The sequence below is a fragment of the Drosophila kikkawai genome, chromosome 3R (assembly GCF_030179895.1).
Source record: "Drosophila kikkawai strain 14028-0561.14 chromosome 3R, DkikHiC1v2, whole genome shotgun sequence".
In the NCBI taxonomy this organism is placed as follows: Eukaryota; Metazoa; Arthropoda; class Insecta; order Diptera; family Drosophilidae; genus Drosophila; species Drosophila kikkawai.
The window spans coordinates 21,433,015-21,455,962 of record NC_091731.1 but is presented as its reverse complement, the minus strand read 5'-3'; the positions used below and the strand labels follow the sequence as shown (position 1 = coordinate 21,455,962).

The 22,948-nt window shown below is 44.0% G+C and overlaps 4 protein-coding genes across 9 annotated transcripts in view; 2 read left to right on the top strand and 2 right to left on the bottom strand.

Annotated features, from left to right (window-relative positions):
• Window positions 1-2,720: 2,720 nt before the first annotated feature.
• Window positions 2,721-13,009, bottom strand: atl (atlastin GTPase). Of its 2 annotated transcripts, none has more exons than XM_017164978.3 (5): window positions 12,883-13,009; window positions 5,406-5,750; window positions 4,116-5,329; window positions 3,963-4,029; window positions 2,721-3,901 (listed from the first exon to the last, which is right to left on the bottom strand). In XM_017164978.3, exons 2-5 carry the CDS (start codon window positions 5,598-5,600, stop codon window positions 3,749-3,751), a joined length of 1,629 nt encoding a protein of 542 aa, XP_017020467.1. In that variant the 5' UTR covers window positions 5,601-5,750; window positions 12,883-13,009; the 3' UTR covers window positions 2,721-3,748. The 2 variants fall into 2 exon arrangements, with proteins under 2 accessions (XP_017020467.1, XP_017020468.1); XM_017164979.3 differs by lacking the exon at window positions 12,883-13,009 and adding an exon at window positions 7,156-7,297.
• Window positions 7,352-10,979, top strand: Wsck (tyrosine-protein kinase Wsck). The gene is made up of 3 exons (XM_017164975.3): window positions 7,352-8,785; window positions 8,848-9,204; window positions 9,263-10,979. Exons 1-3 carry the CDS (start codon window positions 8,051-8,053, stop codon window positions 10,547-10,549), a joined length of 2,379 nt encoding a protein of 792 aa, XP_017020464.1. The 5' UTR covers window positions 7,352-8,050; the 3' UTR covers window positions 10,550-10,979.
• Window positions 13,010-13,811: 802 nt separating the features above from the next.
• phu (phurba tashi) lies at window positions 13,812-15,728 on the bottom strand. Its single transcript, XM_017164977.3, has 2 exons — window positions 15,623-15,728; window positions 13,812-15,546 (listed from the first exon to the last, which is right to left on the bottom strand). Exons 1-2 carry the CDS (start codon window positions 15,678-15,680, stop codon window positions 13,970-13,972), a joined length of 1,635 nt encoding a protein of 544 aa, XP_017020466.1. The 5' UTR covers window positions 15,681-15,728; the 3' UTR covers window positions 13,812-13,969.
• Window positions 15,729-16,913: 1,185 nt separating this feature from the next.
• The window catches only part of LOC108073483 (uncharacterized), a 33,577-nt gene continuing 27,542 nt past the window's right edge, over window positions 16,914-22,948 (top strand). For all 5 annotated transcript variants that reach the window (XR_011445225.1, XM_070286906.1, XM_017165138.3 and 2 more), the window contains exon 1: window positions 16,914-17,229. The gene's annotated coding sequence lies outside the window, so the exon portion shown is untranslated. The remainder of the gene's footprint in view (window positions 17,230-22,948) is intronic.

The following is a 22,948-nucleotide window of genomic DNA, read 5'->3' as shown; positions in this document are numbered from 1 at the left end:
GAAATATAACAGTTTATACCAATTATTATTTTTGCCCAAATGTTTTTATAACAGTTTATACCAGTTTTCAGTTGCTTGCTGCTGGTTTCTGTTCGCCTGTTACCCCAGTTTGGAAAGCGGCCAAATCGAATGAAAAAATTTGCTCACTTGCATCAGTGATGCTCATCTCCATCAGTGATGCTCACTTCCATCAGTGATGCTCACTTCCATCAGTGATGATCACTTCCATCAGTGATGCTCACTTCCATCAGTGATGCTCACTTCCATCAGTGATGCTCACTTCCATCAGTGATGCTCATTTCCATCAGTGATGCTCACTTCCATCAGTGATGCTCACTTCCTTCAGTGATGCTCACTTCCATCAGTGATGCTCATCTGCATCAGTGATGCTCATCTGCATCAGTGATGCTCATCTGCATCAGTGATGCTCACTTCCATCAGTGATGATCACTTCCATCAGTGATGCTCACTTCCATCAGTGATGCTCACTTCCATCAGTGATGATCACTTCCATCAGTGATGCTCATTTCCATCAGTGATGCTCACTTCCATCAGTGATGCTCACTTCCATCAGTGATGCTCACTTCCATCAGTGATGCTCATCTGCATCAGTGATGCTCATGTAGCTATTTTGCAATATTGGGAGGCAATATATCAGGCGTAATAGCAGTGATGCCCATCTAGCTTTATTTCTTTATTGGGACAAAATAGATAGATGAGCATCACTGATGCAAAGTCAGATTCAGTGTGCCCAGGTGCATTTAAGCAACATTTTAGCCAAAAAATGTACAATATGGTCACATCTGGTTTGAGTCTTCGCTTACTCCAAGATCAATGGTTCGAAACTTGGACTTTTTATAACAGTTTATACCAGTTTTCAGTTGCTTGCTGCTGGTTTCTGTTCGCCTGTTACCCCAATTTGGGAAACGGGCAATTTGCATGGAAAATTTCAGAAATTTGTATGGACTGCTGAAGGGATGTTGTTGTAAAGGGGTTGTTGTTGCCATCAAGCTGTTGTTGTCGGCAACAAATAGATATAAATGCATAAAATGAAATATAACAGTTTATACCAATTATTATATTTGCCCAAAAGTTTTTATAACAGTTTATACCAGTTTTCAGTTGCTTGCTGCTGGTTTCTGTTCGCCTGTTACCCCAGTCTGGAAAGCGGCCAAATTGAATGAAAAATTTTGCTCACTTGCATCTGTGATGCTCATAAGCATTATTAAAAAATTAAAGCATACTTTTGGGGTTTTCTATTAAAAACGTGGCATCTTTTAGGCGGAAGTTCAGATTACAGTTTGATAAGCACTGGTCCAAGTGAGATTCAACTTTTACAGTTTGACAAGCACTTTTTGGATAATATAAAATGGCCATATCTAAAAAATGGTGCAAAAATGTTGAAAAACAGCTAAGTTATAATTTTTTTTCTAAAAATTTATCGATCATTTGTATGGGAGCTATATGATATAGTCGTCCGATCCGGCCCGTTCCGACATATATAGCAGTGAGAGTATATAGAAGACTATATGCAAAGTTTCATTCAGATAGCTTTAAAACTGAGGGACTAGTTTGCGTAGAAACGGACAGACGGACGGACGGACAGACGGACAGACGGACATGGCTAGATTGACTCGGCTGTTGATGCTGATCAAGAATATTTATACTTTATAGGGTCGGAAAGGTCTCCTTTACTGCGTTGCAAACTTCTGACTGAAATTATAATACCCTGCAAGGGTATAAAAATCGTGAGAATAATAAGTTTAAATGATATGTAATTTAATGGACTGAAATTTTATTTATTGGGTGGTGTTTTTAATTATTATCAGCAGCCAAGTCGATCTAGTCATGTCCGTCTGTCCGTTTCACAGCAAACTAAGATTAATCTTTTATTTTCTATTGAAGGTAGGTACATGATATGTACTACATATGTAAGTCGAAAGTTATGTCCACTTTTATGATTCCTGAGCTTCAGAAGGTATAGCTCGATTCTTTCTATTTTGGTCGATGCATCGATTCGGTTTCTGTTTTTCCGGCTCTAACAAAAGGTCCTTATTAAGGACTTCAGACTATTTTTATTCTTAGATTGTTTTTGTTTAATCTCTAATAACAGTAGCCGAATCTATTATTATAACGGCAAGGGTATAAAAACATCGGCTTGCTAGCTTTTTTTTTGGGTTTCAACCTGTTGCTGACTTTTTTTCCGGTCGAGTGTTCCATTCCGGAAAATTCCTACGCACGCATGCGCTGCTTAAAATGTCACATTCCTGGCCCGAGTTGTCTGAAAATTTTGTCTGTAGAAATTCAGTGTACCAATTGGTTTTAAATTCAAGAAGATCTAAGTTTTGTGGTGTAAATTCTCTAAACAAAAGATATACAAACATGCCTTGTGAATCTTGTGGAAAAGGTAAGCCATTTTTTCACAGGATATTTGTAGTTGGTTTTATTGCCTGTGGATTGTACATAAGCAGTAGAAAAAATCGGCAATAAATCTCCATTTTCTGCCTTTGCTGACTCCACAAAAACATATTTTATCCTTCACAGCATGCAAGTGCACTCCGCAGAAATGCAGCGAGGGCTGCAAGTGCCCCAGTCCCGACAAGTGTGACTGCAATGCCCCCAAGAAGTCGGCGGCTGCTTCGGGTGGCAAGGAGAGAAGCTCGGCGGGAGCCGATGGCCAAGGCGGCAAGTGCTGCGGCGGAAAGAAATAATTCCGTATCTCTGCTGGAGGAGGAAAAATGCATTTTCTTTTCTTTTATTTTCGATGGCCATAACTGCTAGTGAGCTGTTATCATACATATATTTATTTATTTAATTGTTTAAATCGAAACAAAACCAAGACTTTTCTATACTGTAAACTGCACAAGATAAACTAATCACCTATATACCAGCATTGCTCCTTTGTGTTCGTTCAACTTTAATGGGTGGCAATGATTTCCTTATGAAATTCTTCTTTATTTTTATTTATTTTTGTTTTGGGTTTTCTTTATTTTTTTAAACTAATAGTAATAACAAAGGGGGTGGCAAAATGAGGCGCTTAGCAAACCAGCCAACAACAATGTGCAACATTCTTTTTATACATAGATTGCTTATGGAATTCTATACCAAAGATGAGATGGAAGAGGGGAAGGGGGAGAGTGGTAAAATAAACAAATTAAATTCGTTAGCGATCTTTTTATATTACAGCGTTGAATTTCATTTATATGTGTATACGCATATCGTTTCTAAAAAAAAAATAAACAATTTAAAATGTTACTTCTCAACGAATGCAAGCCACTTATTAATGATTCTTAAATATATATATATATACGTAATTTAGACCAACTACATTTCAAAATTGGATGCAATATAAAAACAATCTCCTTTTAGGGCTTTTTTAATAGCTAGACATTTGTGTTTCCGGTTCACGTTCTCACACAATATAAAGAAAGTTATCGTCGGTTTATACATACTACCAGAGAGGGGGGTCCCTAGACCCTTAGTTGCGCTTCGCTTTGCGCTTTTTGCGACTATTTGGGGCTGGGGCCGAGGGGCTTGGACCGGTGGCTTTGGCCATTGATTCGTTGCTTCCGCTAATGGTGAACTTGCGCCAGATGTTGTGGATGAAACCGCGGGCCTCGTTGTTGCTGTTGCTGCTGCTTTTGTTTGATTTGTATGCCACATTGTTGTTGTTGTTATTGCTGCAGATGATGTTTGGAGGCACCTGCTGCGGCTGCTGCGTCTTGTGCTGCACTCCTTGGGCGTATTCTCATGAGCGCTTCACCTTGCCATTCGATGCATTCACCGATGTCTGGCTTCGGTAACCGGCCGCGCCGCCTCCGCCCACAGCCATTTCGGTCGCATGCGTGGCCACATGCTGGATGCCCTTCTCCATGCAGCCGTGGTATATGGGCCGCATAAACTATAGGGGATATAGGGATTACATATTACCCAAAACTTAATAAATTCATTTCATAGGTTACCTTCTCCCACATGAGCGTGGCAAAATCATCCAACTTGCCGCCAAAGTCACTCAGCTCGCCGCTATATCTGAAAATGAAAGGATATTGGTCAGTCACAAGGAGTCAAGTAGGAGGTAGAGACATAAGTCCGATCAAAAAATGTACTACACTCACCTGATATAGGCCCACAAAGCCAGCGTGAGCAGAGCCACGCCCATGACCAGATTACAGAAGTTGGCGAACGTGTAGAGGCCCACCAGGCCGAAGATGCCGCTGAGGATGTACATGATGACGGCGCAGGCGAAGTACACCGCCGGGGTGCGGGCTGCCTTGAAGATGTTCTTGCTCTCGTTGTGCGCCCGGTAGTTGACAAAGACCTCCTCGAGATCGTCCTCCAACTGCTGGCGGAACTTCTCGGTAAACTCTTCGCCGCCCATCTTCCGCTTGGTGGCGAACTGGAAAAGGGCCTTGTCCTTGACCCGGATGTGCTCCGTCTCCAAATGGGCGGTGCTTAAGTACGGCCGCGTACCTCCACACACCTCCTCCATGAGCTGCTGGTAGAGTTCCTTGGCGGCGGCTACGGCAGTCAAATGATTGGCCTCAGCGGTGGCCACCAGCATGCTCTTTGGCTCGGGCAGCTCGTTGCCTTTGTAGATGTTCATGTACGACTGGAAGTACTGGATGAGATCGCGAGCCCGCACTCGCTGGCCGCTAATTTCCTTGTAGACCAGATTGTCCGGAGCCAGCAGCATGGGTACCAGGGTGCGCAGGCTGTTCTTAAACTCGGGCGTGATATCCTTGAGCTTGCCGTCAAATTGTGGATTCGTGGCAACATTCAGGCCCGGATGTGGCATCAGGAAGCAGGCAACCTCTGTGAAGCAGGACGAGATGTGACGGCGCAGGGACTGCAGCTCGGGATGCTGCTTGTCAGACACCTCTAGCCGCTTTTTCAGTATCTTGTCACCACCTAGGGCTCCGTACTCCGCTTCGTAGGGGAAGCTCCAGTCGCGGACAAGGAACTGAAGGCGCTGGAACGGCTTCTTGCCGGTGTCGGCCAGCGCCAGGCGGCCATATTCGGTGAAAAGCTGCAGGTGCTGTAGGTCATCCTCCTGGATGTTTTGTGACAAATTATATATCTGCACCGAGGACAGCATAGTGCTCAGGGCAAAGACAGTGGCGCAATCCCGGACTGTGCTCTGGCTATCGAAGGCGCCCTGTGTGTCCAGCAGGATGATGGCTATCTTGTCGCCGCTGGGGTAGTCGTGCAGGAATATGTCGGACCACATAAGGATGCCGGTGGTATCGCGCTCAGAGCCGCCACGCCACGAAAATCCAGACAGGGGCTCTGACTCATCACCCAGCCAATCCGAGACATCATGGTGTACATACTGAGGATTACAGTAAGTAAAAGTCAGAATCATTTGGAATATTACTAAGCTGTACTATTGTTGAGCATAAACACACCTTTGAGTACAAGTACCGCAGAAAAAAGTCCAGCAGGAAGCTCTTGCCCTTGCGGAAGGCTCCCGCCACAGAGACGACGCAGACGAACCGGTCCTTGACCTCCTCGCGCATGAGCACTTCGCTCAGGGCCTCCTCATTGAGCACGAATGTGTGCTCCTCGGAGGCGTTGATCACCTGCACTGCCGAGCCGCCCATTCTGGATTTCCCGCCTGCTTTCCTGTTATCCTGAGCTCCTGCTTTGCTTTTTTGAGTTTGTTTAGAGTTTCGGTTTTTGTTTATGTGATTGATGGGCTTCGTTTTTAGAATATCAACTTTTACTCGTTTGAGGATTTCTTAAAATGTCAGCTGGAATAACAAACAAAAATAAATGTAATGTAAATTGAATGTTTTCCCAATGTTTTCTTTCCCATTTCCGGGCAAGGGGCAGAGCAATTTACGGGGCGGAAAGGAAACAAAGCAAGTCCGGGCTAACGGTAATTGCGCAAGCTTTTCTGCGAGTTCATTTAATTTTGGCACAGCCACGAGACACAAGCGACGCGGCCTGCAATTATGAGAGGCGGCCAAAAATAAATCCAACCATGCGCTGCTCCGCGTTGTCAAAAGATTTCAGCGGCAGCGGCAGCCGCATCATGTAATCGGAATTGTTCAGGTGCGTGGGATATATAAAATTGTGTACTTTGTAGGTACAAAAACTAATCAGTGTTGGAGAAGGGAAATCTTTCGAAAGTGTAGAAAAAGGGACAAGTCAAGAAATACATAAAGAAGCAGATGCTCTTAAAACATAAGCTGTATGTTATTATTATTATTCGATGTCAAGTAATGTCCGATACTAAATATAATAAATATATATGAAATCAAACTGTATGTATCCGTAATAACATTTTATATTACCATCTGGAACCAGAGAGTTCCTCTAGTTATTATAAAAAGTCATAAATTACTTATTTTAATAGAGATCCTATACTCTTTCGTTCAATTCTTTTTTAAGATTATATTTTTTAAATAAATTATAAAGAAAATTGTCTTTATTAGTGTCAAACACTGATTGCTTAGATATTGTCAAATTTATTTATTTTAGACATAAAATGTTCACTTTTTATCTCTAAAATAAAACTACCAATAAGTATTATTGCCTGATAAGTTTATACAATATCAATGACTGCCGATGACTGGTAAAACTAATATAATACACAAATGTATTGCCATTTGATTGATATATAAGTACATTAAGGCTACAAGCAGTTAACCAATTCAAAAATAGAAAAATAGTTATCACAATGAGTGGTAGTTTGCTGCCAGACAAGAAAGCAGTTGTTTTTTTTTACAAGTGATTATAACAAGAACAGTTTTCTTTCATAACATTTAATATTTAGTATATTTTCTTATACGATTTCAATATGTTCCTTTTAATTTATGAAATTGAGTGACTAATTAGATAGATTTTTAAACCGGTTTTTCCAGCTGAAACTTTCAAAGAAAATAAAGTAAAACTCCCACACTTTCTATAATTTTTGTTCTGATATTCTTAGGGGTTTTTCGGGATCCATTTCTGTATGGAAAGGGTTCCCAAATAGGGTTCACCACAAATGAAAGTACGGGCACAAGCACAACCGACCGCAGCACTTAAAAATTAACATTAATTTCATTTGCTGCGCCGTGATGACGTCGACAACTTTGGTCGCACTACGCAGTTGACCGCGGCCGGTGACTTGAATTCTAATTGGAAGCGCAGCCAAAACAAAGAGCGTACCAGCAGCAGGAGCAACAACAACTGGAAGAACAGCAGCGGCAGCAGTTTTGGAAATTATGCCAGACACGCGATAATCGCCCGAAAAAAGCTATGCTGGCTCTTAATTGAACTGAATTGGATCGGGAATGGGAATAGATGTCGCGGAATAACGACCAGCGCGACTGTCAACCAAATCAAACTGCAAACAACACGCAAGTCACCTCTGGCTTAGTTAATGGAATAGTGAGAGAGGCGATCGCTAGACGAGAGCGCCACCTCTCTTCCGCTGCCCACATGGCGCCCGGCCCCAAGAGAGAGAGAAAGAGTGGAACGAATGGGGGGCATGCATAGCTGGTGGGACAGCTGGCAGCTGCAACGTTAGCAAAGTTGCGTCTGTCCAATTAACACTTGGCCACATAATTAAATTGGACATTGCGGCCGTCTTTGGCGCGCTGATTCATAGATTTCAAATGGGAATCGAAACGCACCTGGCAATGCCGTGGCTACCTGCCAGAGCTCGGCTTGTCAAGCAGGTGTGTGAACAGCTCAGCTATCTTCCGCTGATCGGGGGCCCAAGCTGGGCCAGTGGTCATCCTGCTCACTCTGCCGTGCCTCCGCCTTGCGGGGCGATGTAAACAACCAGGCTGAAGAGTAACAGCAACAGTTGTGCCAGCGATTAGTCAACTGGAAACGGTTGCCGAGAGCAACAGCAACAACACAACACCGAACGGTAGTGGAAGAAGCAGAGAACAAGAACTGGGCGCTTGGAAAAATGTTGAGCGGGGAAAAAGAATAATCGTTTAATTCGCCTAAATTGGGTGCCCGTGAAATAAAAAAAAAAACATTGTTTAATTAGTCCCAATCAGGGCGGACGTCGCACAGGAGGTGCTCATTTGCCATACGCCACTCAGTCGCCATGGAACCGAGAACGCGCGGATTTGGAAGCGGACACCGCCCAGTTCTGCTGCTCGGCCTCGTGGCTGTGTTCTGTTCACTGCCGCCAGGAGTGGCACCCGCTCCCGAGGAGAACCCGGTGTACTACTACGTCGGTTGCTACACTGCGAGGACGGATCTGCTGAAGGAATCCGTCTATGCCAAGACCCCGCAGACATGCATCGAGATCTGCGAGCACCAGGAGCACCACTATGCCGTCCTGGCGGGGGAGAAATGTTTCTGTGCGAACGCCATCGTGCCCACGGAGGAGCAGGATGAGCAGCTGTGCAACACTCGCTGCCTGGCCAACAAGGCGCAGTATTGCGGCGGCGTTGGTGTGCACTCGTACTACTCCACCACGCCAACTAGGCAGCCGGCACCGCATCATCTGCATGTGGCCAACAAAACAGAGAATAGCCTCACTGTTGCCTGGGATGCCTATGAGCCGAGGAAACTCCTGCTCGCAGGAGCTGCAGAGGCAGTTCTGCCCAACCAGCAGCTGGCTAGCTTCCTGATACGCGCCCAGGTGTTGAACACCTACTCCTCGCTGCCAGCCTTCCCTCAGCCCGAGTTCATGGTCCAGAGCTCGGAGACCAAGTTCGAGCTCACGGATTTACAGCCAGCTACGCTATACAACGTCACCGTACGTGCCATCTGCCGGGAACAGCCGCAGGGAGAGGCAGAGTGCGGCCAGGCCACGCTGCAGGCCAGCACAGAGGTGGGTTTGGCTTGAAAAGTGAAGAGAAAGATCTGCATAGCTAATAAAAACTAATATTTCAGGTGGGTCTGCCTAGCCCTTCACCGGCGCAGGCCAAAATTCTTAACCGCACCGATCGTACTATCACTGTAGAGCTCTCTCCCATCCGGAATGACAATGGACCGGTGAGTCAGCTCCTGGTCATTGTGGAGTATGTGGACAATGCGCTGAGTCAGCCCTTTGATGCTCAACTGCTGGGCAGTTGGCAGAAGGCACAGCAGGATGGACTGCCCTACTACATAGCCGCCGAGCTGGACTACGATCGACCGGAGGACAATCGCACCCGGAGCTTTGTGGTGGGCGATGGAAAGCGATATGGACGATATCATAATGCACCCTTAGATCAGGCAAACGCCCATGTCCACATAAGTCTGGGAGTGGTAAGTTATCCCTGGCCTCGGTTGGAAGCAGAACTTTACAAGGAACTACTGCTTTTAGGTGAGCACCCTTGAGGGCGTGACCAAGACGATGTACAGCCGTGGCACACACGACCAGCACGTGTCCTCGCTGGACGACTTCAGCTACGCCACCTTCGATAAAGGTCAGTCCTCGGTGGTAGCCTTGGCCGTTACCTGTGTGATCTTTGGCACATGCCTGCTGCTTAGCCTCATCGCCTACTTCTATTTACGCTACAAGACCTGCCGCGGTCGAAGATTGACGGGACGCAATGGCCACGAGATGACACTGCAGACGCCAATCATTGAGAGGGAGAACAATGGCTACCTGGTGGAGGACGAACCACTGCCACATTCGCCGGAAAACTTTAAGAATCAGCTGCAACAGCTGGTGGAGGGATTCGAGCGAATACCGAGGAATGGCTTGCGTCTGAATGTAAACGATGTGATCGGAGACGGACGCTTCGGAGAGATTATAACGGGAAAGGTTTCCGCGAACGATACTATTCGGGATTGCACTCTGCACGTGCTCTGCCTGGACGATTTGAATGGAGTTACCCAAGCGCAATTGCTAAGAGAGATGCGCCAGCTAGTGAATTTAAAGCGACAGGAGCACCTGCTGGATTTCTACGGAGTGTCAGCCAGTCCCGACTGGTTCTACCTAATCTTCGAGCAACAACGCGTCAGTCTCAAGCGCAGGCTGGTGGAGAGTCGCCTTATGGCCCCATCCCCTCGCATCACTTCCCTCTCGGAGCAACTGGTGCTGCAGTGGATCTACGAGCTGGCCAGTGCCATGTCCTATCTGACCCAGTGCCAGGTTGTGCATCGCCAGCTTTGCTCACACAGTATTTTCGTGACCAGTGAGTCCAAGCTGAAGCTGAGCGTCTTTGGACCCCTGCAGTTTATGAACAACAATCGCCAGCAGCCGGACCACAGCAGATGGCTGGCCCCGGAGGTGCTGCGTCACCAGCATCATCACTCTGCTCGCTCCGATGTGTGGTCACTGGCCTGCGTGGCCTGGGAATGCTGCTCCCTGGGCGGTACTCCCTATGCCAATGTGGTAGCCAGCAGCCAGCAGCTCCTCGATGCCATACGGGCAGCAGTGCGCCCCGCACAGCCAGCGTACGTCTACGGGGATCTCTATCAGCTACTGCTCAACTGCTGGCAGCTGGAGCCGAGCGAGCGCAGTAGCTGCGAGGACGTGGCCTTCGGAGTGCGTCAGCTGATGACTTCACCGCGTCATGCCCTCAGCTTCGATCGAGTGATGGGCGGCCTAGACACCCTGCCGCCGTACCTGCCGCAGCTGGAGACGATTGCATCAATGGGATGAGGAATGAGAGGTGTAGCCGAATAGAATAATTAGCTTTAGTCAGAGAGACAGTAGATTTCGGTTATGAGTCACTCTTTCGCTAAGAGAAAATATCTCTTACGAATAAGTTTGTTTGCATTTTGAGTTTGAGTGAGTTTGAAATTGTTATATTTAAAATGATATTTTATGTATTGACTATTTAGTGTTGTGCTCAAAAGAAAATAGATTTTAGGATAAACTTTAACGTATTTGCTTTACCAATTTCTTGTTTAGTTCAGTATTGCAAACCATGATGATACATTTTGTTTGCTTTATTTATTTTTCTCTACCTTTTAACCGACATCTACTGCATTTAGGATGACGCTATCAGAACAGAGTCTCTAGAATCTAAAGCATTTTTATGTAAATATTTACATGAAATGCACTGCAAATAAAGTTGCGTTCTATGTCACAGCTGATGGTATCTGTGGGGGAAGCTAATCTGTAGCTCAAAGCGAATTCGGTGCGACTTTCCTCAACCGAAGCAAAGTTCAATCGAATGTGCTCGACAAAGAGCGAAAGATAAAGTCAATAATGACGAGGAGAGCGTCACAATTGTGTAATAAAATTTGAATTCCATGATTTTTCAAACCCTCACCGGACTGTGATTCCCCGCTAATGTTGCACAAACCGAGCAAAAGCAACAACTGAGCCAAAAACCAAAAGCACAAATGCCAAAACAAAGAGCAAAATAGACAGAGAGAATACACGGAGAGAAGCCGCCGCCAAAAGTGAGCGAAACTTTGATCGCCGCTGGGAAAGCAGCAATTAATAATAGAAAATATACAGCACTGCACATGTGTGCGAGTGTATCAAAATTGACGATTAATCAGTTTAAAGGTCTTGCACCCAATGGGGTCTCTATTGCATCCATTGTTTTATGTTGTTTAAGAATTAATTAGAAAGAAATTTTGGCAGCGTCCGAGATTTTATGAATTAGTCATAGGGAATTGGGTTAATATATGTTTGTGAATGTATGGATTTGGGCTGCCACTGAAATCTTTTCAAGCTAATAACAAACCCGAGCAACGAAATCTCACTTAGTGTTTACTCAAAAAACTGAAAACCGAAAAGAATAAGAGCTGTTACAACTATGTTTAAATGTAAAAACATGGAAACCCAACTCTACCTGGATTTTCAAAGATTTTCTTGGCTATTTTCAAACCTAATCTTTTTGGATTTTGTTTTGGCACTCAACAATGTCTATGAATTCCACAAGAAATCTGTTGTCAAGCCCAAAGAAATCCCATTCTGATATACTCAAAATTTGATTTGATTAAACGTTCTGAGAAACGTATTTTAAAGATTTTTAAAACCAGTATTTACTAAAGGAAATAATAAAGGTTATTTAATCTATCTTTTTAGATGGTAATGTCTTTTTTATCAGTATTACTTTTTATAAGTTTAACTAATCTGCATATTGAATTTAAAATTCGAAGAATTTTTTCTTGACATGGCTAAATTGACTCGACTGTTGCTGCTGATTATGAATTTATATGAAATGAATCCTTTTTTGTGTTGTAAACTTCCGACTAAAATTTTAATAATACATAAAGGTTAATTGGTTATTAACACTTCAAAAAAGAAAAATATATCCATTGTACTTTCCTTTTTTCTTTAACAAATTTTTTAACTTAATGGACTTCAAAACGGCTTGCCTAACAATACATATATCCCAATTGTTTCAAGTCATAATCTTTGATTAGAAGTAGCCCTCTTATCGGTGGATCCCTTGCAGCGGCTGATAAGCCATCGACCGCTGGCAAGGCAATTGTCTTGTCGACGTGTAACCACTGAAAGTCATGATGGAATGCAAGCACATGGCAAGCGAAATTGCTATGCGACTGCTCTATAGAGAATTGCAGAGCGTCCAATGGAGCGTGGCGATACACATTGTATATCCGGAGCGACTTTGGACGCTTACCTTGCCCGGATTCAAGATTCAAGGTGAATGACGACAACAATTGAAGTCACCACTACACACAGTCTGCCAATGGGCAATAATTATTAATAAATCAAGCTCCCTGCTAGCTGGCTGGTCAACGTAATCGCCGTGCAGGGCTGTTGCTGCTGCTGCTGCCGATGATGATCCGGAATTGGCCAACTTTTGGACTGCCACACTGCGTGTGCAAATTGTTATTGTTTTCGTTACATACACACATGGGAATCCGAGAAGCGCAAGTCGCGGAGCCAAGGAAACTGGTTGCTCACACACGCACACACACGGACGCACGCACACTCTTCTGGAAAGCTCGTTCCTCGCCTGCCCAACTGCGCACATGTGACGAATTGCTGCTCCCGGCAATGTTACTCACTTAAGTTAATTGTTTACATCGGATATTGGCTCCTGCAGCGCTGCCTTAGCTGGATTTTAGACACTTTGGTGGGCAGAAAAATACGTATTTTGTTGTGCTCCGTTGCTGTGTGACCGTACGCGCGGAGGGACAAAATCTTGCTTTTGGCGGCGTTCAAACGATAAAGGGTCATCGATAAATGACTAGTTTTCTATCGATAAATGCCGGTTTGAAAGTATCAAGTTTGAATTTAAAGTAATTCGCTGGATAGTATAATTTTAGTCAGAAGCTTACTACGCAGTGAAGCAGTCATTTCCGACGCTATAAATCATATATATTCATGATCAGCACTAAGAAAGGGGTCTTTCTAGCCATGTTCTGAAATAAAATTTGTATTGCTATTTTTTTTTAATTTTCATAAGAGGTTACATCGTTAAAATTCTCAAAAATTGACCAAAATGTAGATTTTTTTTAAATTTAAATTTTATTCTGCAGATTTGTTAGTCTAGAATAGACATATACGCCGCCGCGCCACGCCGCCGCCGCCGCCGATTTTTGCCTTATTTGACGCGCCGCCGCCAAATTATGAAAATAACGGCGCGCCGCGGCGCGCCGCTGGTGCGGCATCGGCGCAGCTTCAGCGCGGCCTTCAGTGTCATTGTTCTTTATAAAACTTAAAAAAAAAAAAATAACTCATTAAAATGGCCTTTTTGCCTTATTTGACGCGCCGCCGCCGCCGGTTCTTTCTGACTACTACGCCGCCGCCGCCGAGTCATTTTGACCTCTACGCCGCCGCCGATGCCTTTAACCATCGGCGTAAACCTCTAGTCTAGAATATGTAAGATTTCCGAATTAAATTTTTCTGCTTTTTTGGCTTAGTTATGTTCGATTTTTGAATCGATGATATGATCCTTTGGCGAACTGCAAGTTTTCGAGTGCACAAAGTTAGTTTCCGTTCTGTTTATATTTTAATATTAATGTTTTATATCTAATGCAAATATTTGATTTGTCCCTCCCCTTAAATTATTATCTTAACCTAGTGGCTGCTGTCTTAAACGAGCATAATACAGTGATCCCTGAGTCTTCAGCTAAACCTCTCCGCGAAGCTTCATCGTGGCCTTCTAGCAATGCCTCCATCCGCACACATGTTCCGCTCACTAAGGCAAGCTGCGTAGCCAAGGGCGTGCGGGATGAAGTGCTGCTCATAGACTCCGGTGAAGAGCTGGGCGTAGGGCCCGCTGGCGAAGACGGCTACATCGTCGCCGCCATGGGTCTCCGACTCCAGGGGTACAGTACTGGGAAACATAAAGTCCTTGTTCTTCATGTTGATGGCCCGCAGATTCTTCCTTTTGACTGCTCCGCCCTCCCTGAGGTAGTTGCTGTCGTAACCGGGCCCATTGGCATAGCTGAGGGTGGCATAGGGCAGATCATCCGCCGCTAATTGTCCGTCGTTTATACCAAAGATGTCGTTCTTACGGCTTGAGTAGCCCGCCAGCGACATGGTGTGCGAGTGATCCGAGGAGACCACGATCAGGGTGTCATCGGTGCTGGTGTGACTCCTGGCGAACCTCACTGCCTTGTCAAACTCCGCCGTCTCGTCGATGGCTCGCAGGGCCAAGGTGTCATGATGACCGTGATCGATGCGGCCACCCTCCACGAACAGGAAGTAGCCCCGACCGGCGCTCTGGCGTTCCAGCACGTTCATGGCAGCCTGAACCATCTCCTCCAGCGTGGGCTGTTCACTGGGATTTGCGTCCAAGTGGTAGGCCATGTGGTAGGGCGCAAACAAACCCAACACCCGCGAGGTGTGATTAGAGAGGTCAAGCAACTCCCGTCGGTTCTCCACATAGTGGGCACTATTAGTGTGCTGGCTCTTCCACTCCTCAATGAGATTGCGTCCATCCAGACGACGTCCTGGTGCTCCACTGCTATCTGTGACGCTCTTGGGCAGGAAGTTCTCGCGACCACCGCCCATGATCACATTGAGCTTCTGACCCACGGGACTGTTTATCAGCTGAACAGCAGCATCTGGACAGAGACTGGGATCTCCGCCGTCTCCCACGACCTCGGCATCGTTCTCCCAGTTCCGATTTGCCAGATGCGCATAGACACCTGCCGGCGAGGCGTGCGTGACCGAGGTGGTGGTCACTAATCCGGTGGCCATTCCCTGCTTCTGGGCCCAGGCCGCAATTGAGGCCACATGGTGGGCGGTCTGCGCCTGCGCCTGGCAATCCTTGAACTGCACCGCCGCACTCACTCCGATGGTGCCGTAGTTGGCCTTGACGCCGCCCAGATAGGCGGTGGCCGTGCAGGCGGAGTCCGCCACCTGCATGTTGGCGCAATAGGTCTTGCTCAGACCCACATAGGGGAACTGCTCGAAGGCGAACTGCTTCTCCTCGCCGCCCAAGTACACCCGACCGGCCGTGATTGTGGGTATGGACATGCCGTCGCCGATGAAGAGCATCACGTTGCGGGCCAGCTGGGTATTGAGCCTCAGCTTGCTCTCGAGCTGCTGATCCAGGGTTTGGCCCGCCAGTCCTTGCCAATATTCTGCATAACGCTCCTCGGCCTTCATTGCATTAAAGACTATCTGTGGCATGGCGCGCTTGGACCGGCCTCCCGAGGGGTTGGAACCCACCAGGGAAAAAACCGGATGCATCCGCCTCTCGGACTCGTGGGAGGTGGCTATTATTTGTAGTAAATAATAGTACTGTTGGGTTAGTTTTCTGCCTAGATCACTGTGTCTTTGCTTGGGACTTACCTCCTCCGCTGACTAGAGCACTCAGGGCGAGGCACAACAAGAAGACCTGCAGCCTCATTGTTATGGCGAGTATTTTTGAGCTGAGCTGTGCTGGCTGTACGTTGCACGTTTCCTCCGGCACTGATAGTTGGTTAGCACGAGACCTGCGATATTTATAGCATTCGAGCCGCATGTCCGAGATTTCATAACACGGCGCTGATGCCGCCATCGACCTGACCGCCGGCTGATAAAGGAAAATACAAGCTGCCTTTGGTGCCCGCGCGGCTTGGTTTTCTATAAAGGGAACAGGCCACAGTGGAACCTCCTGAAGGAGTTACCCGAGGCTTCAGATAGCTGATATTGGGGTAGTAATTTTTAAAGAAGTATTCTTTATTTTTAGTAATCAATTTTGATTTCATTTTAAGAGGAAAATCTTGTTAAAGGTCCTTTATAGAATTTAAGCATTAGAAAGGATATTTTAATCTTAAATATTTAATTTTAAGAGAAAATCTTTCTGTAGGACCTTTTAAGATTTTAAACTTTAAAAAGGATATATTATTTTTAAGTAAAGAATGCTATTAATCTTTGGCCTCTGTAGGGACTCGTATTTCTTTATTGTTCTCGGAAATTATTAAATAATTTAAATATATTTAAGACAATGGGTTTGTTCTACTTTCTCAAAAATACAGAAAAAAATATATTTTTTGCTTTAAGAGTTTCCAAATTGAAATCAAAACCCACCTCAGCGAGTCCTCACTGTAATTGTTATTTGAAAAACTGATGTTTTTAAGCGTTCATCGTTATCATCAAGAGCCGGCGTCGTCTGCCTGCCTGCCCCGTGTCCGTCCATCGGATCTCGGTGCGTCTGCCTGCCGCATCCGCCTGCCTTGCGCGACACGCGAGTTCTTCACGTGATCGCCGCTCAGCTCCTCACCCTCTCATTACTCACTTATTGTTGTTTTTGTGCCCGATTTCATGCTTCCAGTGAAGTCATAAAAGCAGCCTAATTACCCTGAGGTTTCCAGGGGAAGAAAAGTGATTTAAAAAATGCGCGCCCGCTCGCCAGCATCCGAGCGACCGCTGCGAATGGCAGATCCATGAATTGGTATCTGGCAATGCCCGGCTAGGAGATGGCGCAAGCGCCGGCATCAAAACATTGAGCAAGGAGTATCTGCTTCTCGCTTGTGCGCGTATCTCAGAGTACGAGTATCTCACAACATTCTCAGCATCGTCCATCGGCATCCGTCGGTCCAACGCTCGGATGCTGTGGGAGAGCTTCTGCTTTGGCAGCGCGCACTTGGCCAAAATAGTTGTTGGTTCGCATGCAAAACGTTAAAATCGCATTAGCTGAAAGACATTTTTATACCAACGGCGCGTTTTTAATTTTTTCTACACTAACAACAACACAAAATAGTAAAAAAGAAAAAAATTAAATAAAACAAAAACTAGACAAAGTAGATGGCGAAAATAATAAAAAACATAAATAAGCGACAAAAGCATAGCTAAACTAAACTTTTAACGTTTAAAACTCGATGCGTATACACAAGTATAAATAAATAAACGCGTGTATATATGATATGTATACATATAATAAATGATATTTCAATAATTTTCAACAAACAACAAAGGTCTGTGCGAAAGGAAAAGGCAACGAAAGTGCTGGTGAAAATCAAATAATTCAAGAAACGAAGAAAACGGAGTGAAGAGCTCTTGCTCTGCGCATTGATTTTTGTAACTTTTTCGTTCTTGACCAAAAAAAAAAAAGAAAAGAAAAAGAAAAGAAAATAGTTGACAGCAAAAATCTCTCAAAAGTTGTAAAAGTTTGCGAATTCTGTGTGCTGTGCTGTGCATTCGTGTGTATAACAACTAAGGATAAAATGCAAGGACTTTCGGGGCTTCTCCTCTTTTTTTCCCGTGCCAAGATGGTATTAAAAAACATAGAAGATGTAATGCCACACACACGAAAATTCATACATAATACAATACAGTAAATTGCTAACTGTGTTTCGGCCATCTCTCCTGCTCGCTTCGTCGCTCCCTCGCAGGACTCCCTCTGTTTGTGGCTGTGTGTGCGTCGGGATTATGTGACTCTGTGTATACATATCTACAATGTCGGGGCTATGGTGTTTGGTTGAGAGGATATATGTACTAGGGATATATGTATATATGCGCCTACTATAGTATATCCATAGCCAGGTTGGACGCCCAGCTGGCTGTCATAGTTTCACGTTTGTGTGCCTGTGTTGGTGTAATATGGGGGTTCCCCCGTGCTTAATCCCTTGAAAACTTGAACCTAAATTAAAGTCTCGTCTCGGATAGTTGGGAATTTCAGCCTTTAAAGGCGCAATACATAATTTCTGGTGGTTTCACAACAATCGGGACAACTTTCAATTGCCTTCATTGACAGTTAAAACGAAAGTTATCAGCCAACAACCAAGAACAACAACAACATCAGCAGTAGTAGCAACATCGCTGCTTCAGCGATGACAACGACAACAACTCAGAAGTCAAACACGAGACAACAACAACAATAACACAAACACAATTAAATAACAACCAAAAAATAAAAGTAGCCAAAAACTTTGCCAAGAGACACACTCATTGACACACACACACACACCACTCGCACACACCCACTGTACACAAACAAGTTGCTGTGTTGTTCGTGCTTCAAAAGGGGGCGGCAGGGGGTGTGGCCGCTCAAACTTTTAACATAGTAGCCCACATATACGCGTACACATACAAATGTACGCCCGTAAATTTTCGCACAAAAAAAATATAACGAAAATGAAAGAAAGAACGAAAAATGAGGAAAAACAGAAAGCAGCAAAGAGGAGAAAAGGAATCGAAGCAAAGGATGCCAGGGGGGGTGAGATGGTAGGATGCCAAAGGACGATTGCACACTGTGTCAATTCCGTAACAACATTCGGAACGCTTTAATGGAATGTACCCGTATCTGACAATGCCACTACAATGTACCAATAATGAGTTGTCAGCATGTGTGTGTGAGTGTGTGCGAGTGTGGGTGTAGTTGGAACAGTGGTGTGTTTTCAGAAAGTTTATATTTCTAAAAAAAAAGTTTTGAATTTAAATTCCTTGACAAAGTTTGGTCATAAAGTTTAAAGCTCATAAGGGACCTTTGTAGCATCGACATACCGCTTACCGCTTGCGCTGCACTAGAATTCTCAACGGGGTCTAGCATCTAGCTGGATGTTAAAGAATTGGATGCTAATAAGGAGGAAGTAAATTCATTCAATCTACATTTTTAGATTTTCGAGAATTTAATTTGAAATAGATTTCTTATTCTAATAGTATTAATAGAATTAATTTGATTATGCCCGAAAGGTAAAAGTAAAGGCTAAAATCTACAGATAGTGTAGGATAAATGTAATTGATCTTAGGCTTCCAGGTCTACATGTTGCTAATTTCAAATAGATTGTATTTTAAATTTAATATATATATATTTCAAAAATGAATAAAAAGGTATTTTAAATATTTAAATTATCTATTTTCCTATAGACAACACATTTAACAATTATTAAATACCATATACCTTTCCTCTTGTTTTCTCTGATTAGTTTTGATTTTTATTCAATTCTTTTTGATTTTAAATTTTAATATTTTTTTGGGGCGTCGCGATGTGCGAAATTATACATATATATTTTCCTAAAAGCCGTCACCACTTATCAGAACTTTACTCAAGTTAGACAGAAATTTAACTATTTGAATCGTTATAAGATGCTTCCTGCAATTCAATTACAAATTCTATGAATCCATCTTGGTAAATAATTTTGCATTTATTTACATGTTAATATTTCGATTAACAACAATTTTAGGTTTAATTTTGTAATACAATTCTACGAAATCATTTAATTATCTCAGTATTCAAACATGATTCTTGGAATCAAGTAGATTGTTTATACACATAATGTTTTTCCTATTAACTACAGAAATTCCAGGGAATTCCCCTTTTTAATTTAATGATTTCCCTATTCCGGCCCATTGTACATCATCAGCGAGCATTGTTGCCAGAGAGCCAGAGTGGCAAAGGATGCGCGATGCGGGACGCACGAACGGATGGCACGAACGCACGACTGCTTGCTCTTCCTCTCACTCTCTCCCTCTTTATTTCTCTCTCTCTTTCTCTCTATCGTTCTATCTTCATCCTTTGGATCCCTTGCTCTTTGGGGGGAACGGGAAACCCACCCCCAACCCCCTAAAGCACGCGCTCCAGCAGCGAGTTAACTTTGACGTTATGCTGTAAGCGTTGGGTGCTTCGTTTAAATGAGTGCTCGTTGAATGTGTGAGTAATTGGAGGGATGCTGGCCCAGGGGGGCGGCTAGCAAGGATGGGGCTGTGGGTAAGTTCGTGGCAGGGGGGCTTACAGGATGGTTGCTCGGAATGGAAAAGCAAACGACAACAAGCAAAACATTGATGTTACTGGAGGAGCTTGCCAGCAGACGCTGGCTGGCTTTTATAGTTCGCCAAAGGAGTGAAATGGCGCCATCTGAAGATTTATGCATGTATTTGTGTGTGTGTATGTGTTCTGACAGTGTGTGTGTGTATGGGAAATTATGAAAGTATTTGTATTTGAGTTTGAGTAAACATGACCACTGGCGGCTGGGCGGGGGTTGTTTTGGTCGCCTGGCCCACACTGCGTATGTGTGTTTTCGGGCAATCACATACATACATATATGAATGTATTTGCGGTGTATCTCTGTGTCGCAGCCGCACATATGCATTTGTGTGTGTGTGTTTGCTCACCTTCGCTGCAGTTGCTGATTTTGAGGCCGCCGCATATTGTTAATGGCCTTCCTTCTCCTCCAGCACACCACCGATGCTGATGATGACGATGAGTTGGACGTGGATGAGGCTCTCAGGGCGGAGGCCATCATCCAGCGCAGTGCAGCGCTGACCTTCACCCATTTAACGGCATTTAGCCGTTGACAAACCGACCGAAAGTTGAATGTCATCATTGCAATTCATTTTGCTATTTTTTGTTAGCCACACGGCAAAAAAAATAAACAATTATCCTGCCAAGCATTTGGGTTTTAGGTTTTTTTTAGCATCGAATTTATTCCGGCTCTTGACTACAGTGAATACTTTCATATTCTGTTAGGTCTTGGGGCTTGAAATATTTAAACTTAATAAAAGAGAATTTGCAATATTAAAATATTAAATGTATAGCCCCTTAAAAAGGTTCTTGAAACTCTTAGAGTGCTTAAAAAAAGAATTAGTTCATGCAAAAAGCCTAATATTTGGATTTCTTTATAAAATAATATTAAAGTTTCTTAAAAATAAATCGTTTTTGTTAATAAAATTAAATACAACTCCAAATACCCGGTAGATATTGGATCATTACAAATTTTTTGCTGCATACTTTTAAGGGTTTCGTTAATGCATAATAACTTTTGGGGAATTGTCTCATAAATCACCAAAAACTGCCGTAGAGGAAAAAACAAACACTTCAATCAATTTAAGAATTTACTATATTGAAATGCTTTATGTATACCTTACTGTGTCCTTTATTTGTATGTTTATATGCCTCTTAATACGCAGCCGTGTTATGTGACATGTATGTAGTACATATTAAGCTGAAAACCCCAAATAATAGCAATATGAATGGAGTCTTTTTTACCACGTTTACTCCCACACTCCATGCAAAGTGCACAACCTAACAGCAGCAACATGAATGGGATGGCGGAGAGCTGAGTCTAATTTTAGAAATGCAGATATGCAGTGGGATCGATGGAGCGGTTCCCTGGATATAACCATGACAACGCAATGCTGCATCGCAATTTACAGGCTTCTCCCGGAGCCGTGCTCTTAGTCCGATTCAGAACATACTGTTATTCGGTTGCTCTCGATGATTGAGCAGCACCGCAAGGATGTGCTGAAATTGGAGTATTATTAATCAAAATCGAATCGAATTAAAATTCTATAAAAAAAGACGCCGGCGGGTAAAAATATCTCTTACATATAAAAAAAATATATGAACGAGCAAATAAATAGAACTGCCATTACAATTTTTATACACAAATTTAATATCATCCGCGAGCGGGCAAAATTGCTGTCGTTAAAATATTTTACAACATCCTACAAAGATTGAAAATAAATCAAGCATACAGGCGGCAGAGCGAGTGTGTGTGTGTGTGCGAGGGGATGTGTGTGTGCGAGGGGATGTGTGTGTTTATGAGTGGGTGTTTCAGTGGGTGGATGTGAGATTTGCCTCTTTTTTTTTTGGGGCAGTCCCCAGTATCATAGATGCCCCTCTGAACATTCAAATATTGGCATAGTCATGTGCAATTTTTGCAGGTTGTTTATTTACATTGTCGATGCTGTAAAAGCCAAACGGGATATATATGGGATATGCATATACGGATACGTGCTTAGGTAAATGTATATATATTGTACCCAATGCGTGTGTAATTAGAGGCCATCAATTTGGCAGATTGAAAGTGCCTGTCGCTGGCGAGAGATTTGTGAATCTTTGAAAAATATGAAGGATTTGTGTGTTTACATCAATGGAATGCACTGATTTCGTTTAGCTTTTGGAATAAACAATTTGTGGGAATGAGGAAATACTCTCATGATTGCTGCCAAAATTATCCAAGAGCTTCTTTAAGTAGCTTTAAGCCTGGCTAAAAAAGTTTTCCAGCTCTTCACCTGGCTCAATTTCATTGACTTTTTTTTTGGGGGGGGGGGGGGGGGGGGGGAGGGCGGATGGCAATTAAAAAGTCACACAGAAAGTTCAACTTAATTTGGCAACAAAGTGAATAACAATTTTAGACACCTCCTTCGAGGGATGCCTGAATATTTCCCCGTGACAGACAGCTGTTACATGGAAATGAGCCAGCCAGCCAGCCAGCCAGCGTTCCCTTTAAGCCATTTGAATATTGTTGTTTACTTTCTTTATTTTCTTTTTTGGCTGCTGCTTGGCAAGTTATTGAACCCGTAAAAGTTTTTAATTAAAATTCAAATTAGACAAAATAAATTGCCTGCTAAGGTGGCCGCGATTGCCATTCAAATGGCAGGCGTATTTTTACGACTGCCCTCGGATCGGGTATATGGATGGGAATCCGTTAGGAATCTCGAGTAAGCTCAGGTCCTGTGGACGTGGGTTAAATTTTAATTGATTTTTCCCAACCAAAGCGGTGTGTATGTGTGTGTACCTGCTTACGCGCAAAGTAAACGAAGCGAGATGTGGAGTACAGAACAACAGAGCAGCAGATACACAGATACAGATACAGCTGCCGAGGCACACGAGATACACCCATACAGGCGCACACCCAGTGCGAACTGGCAGACATTCAGGCGTGCGAATAAACGCACACGAACAAGGCTCGG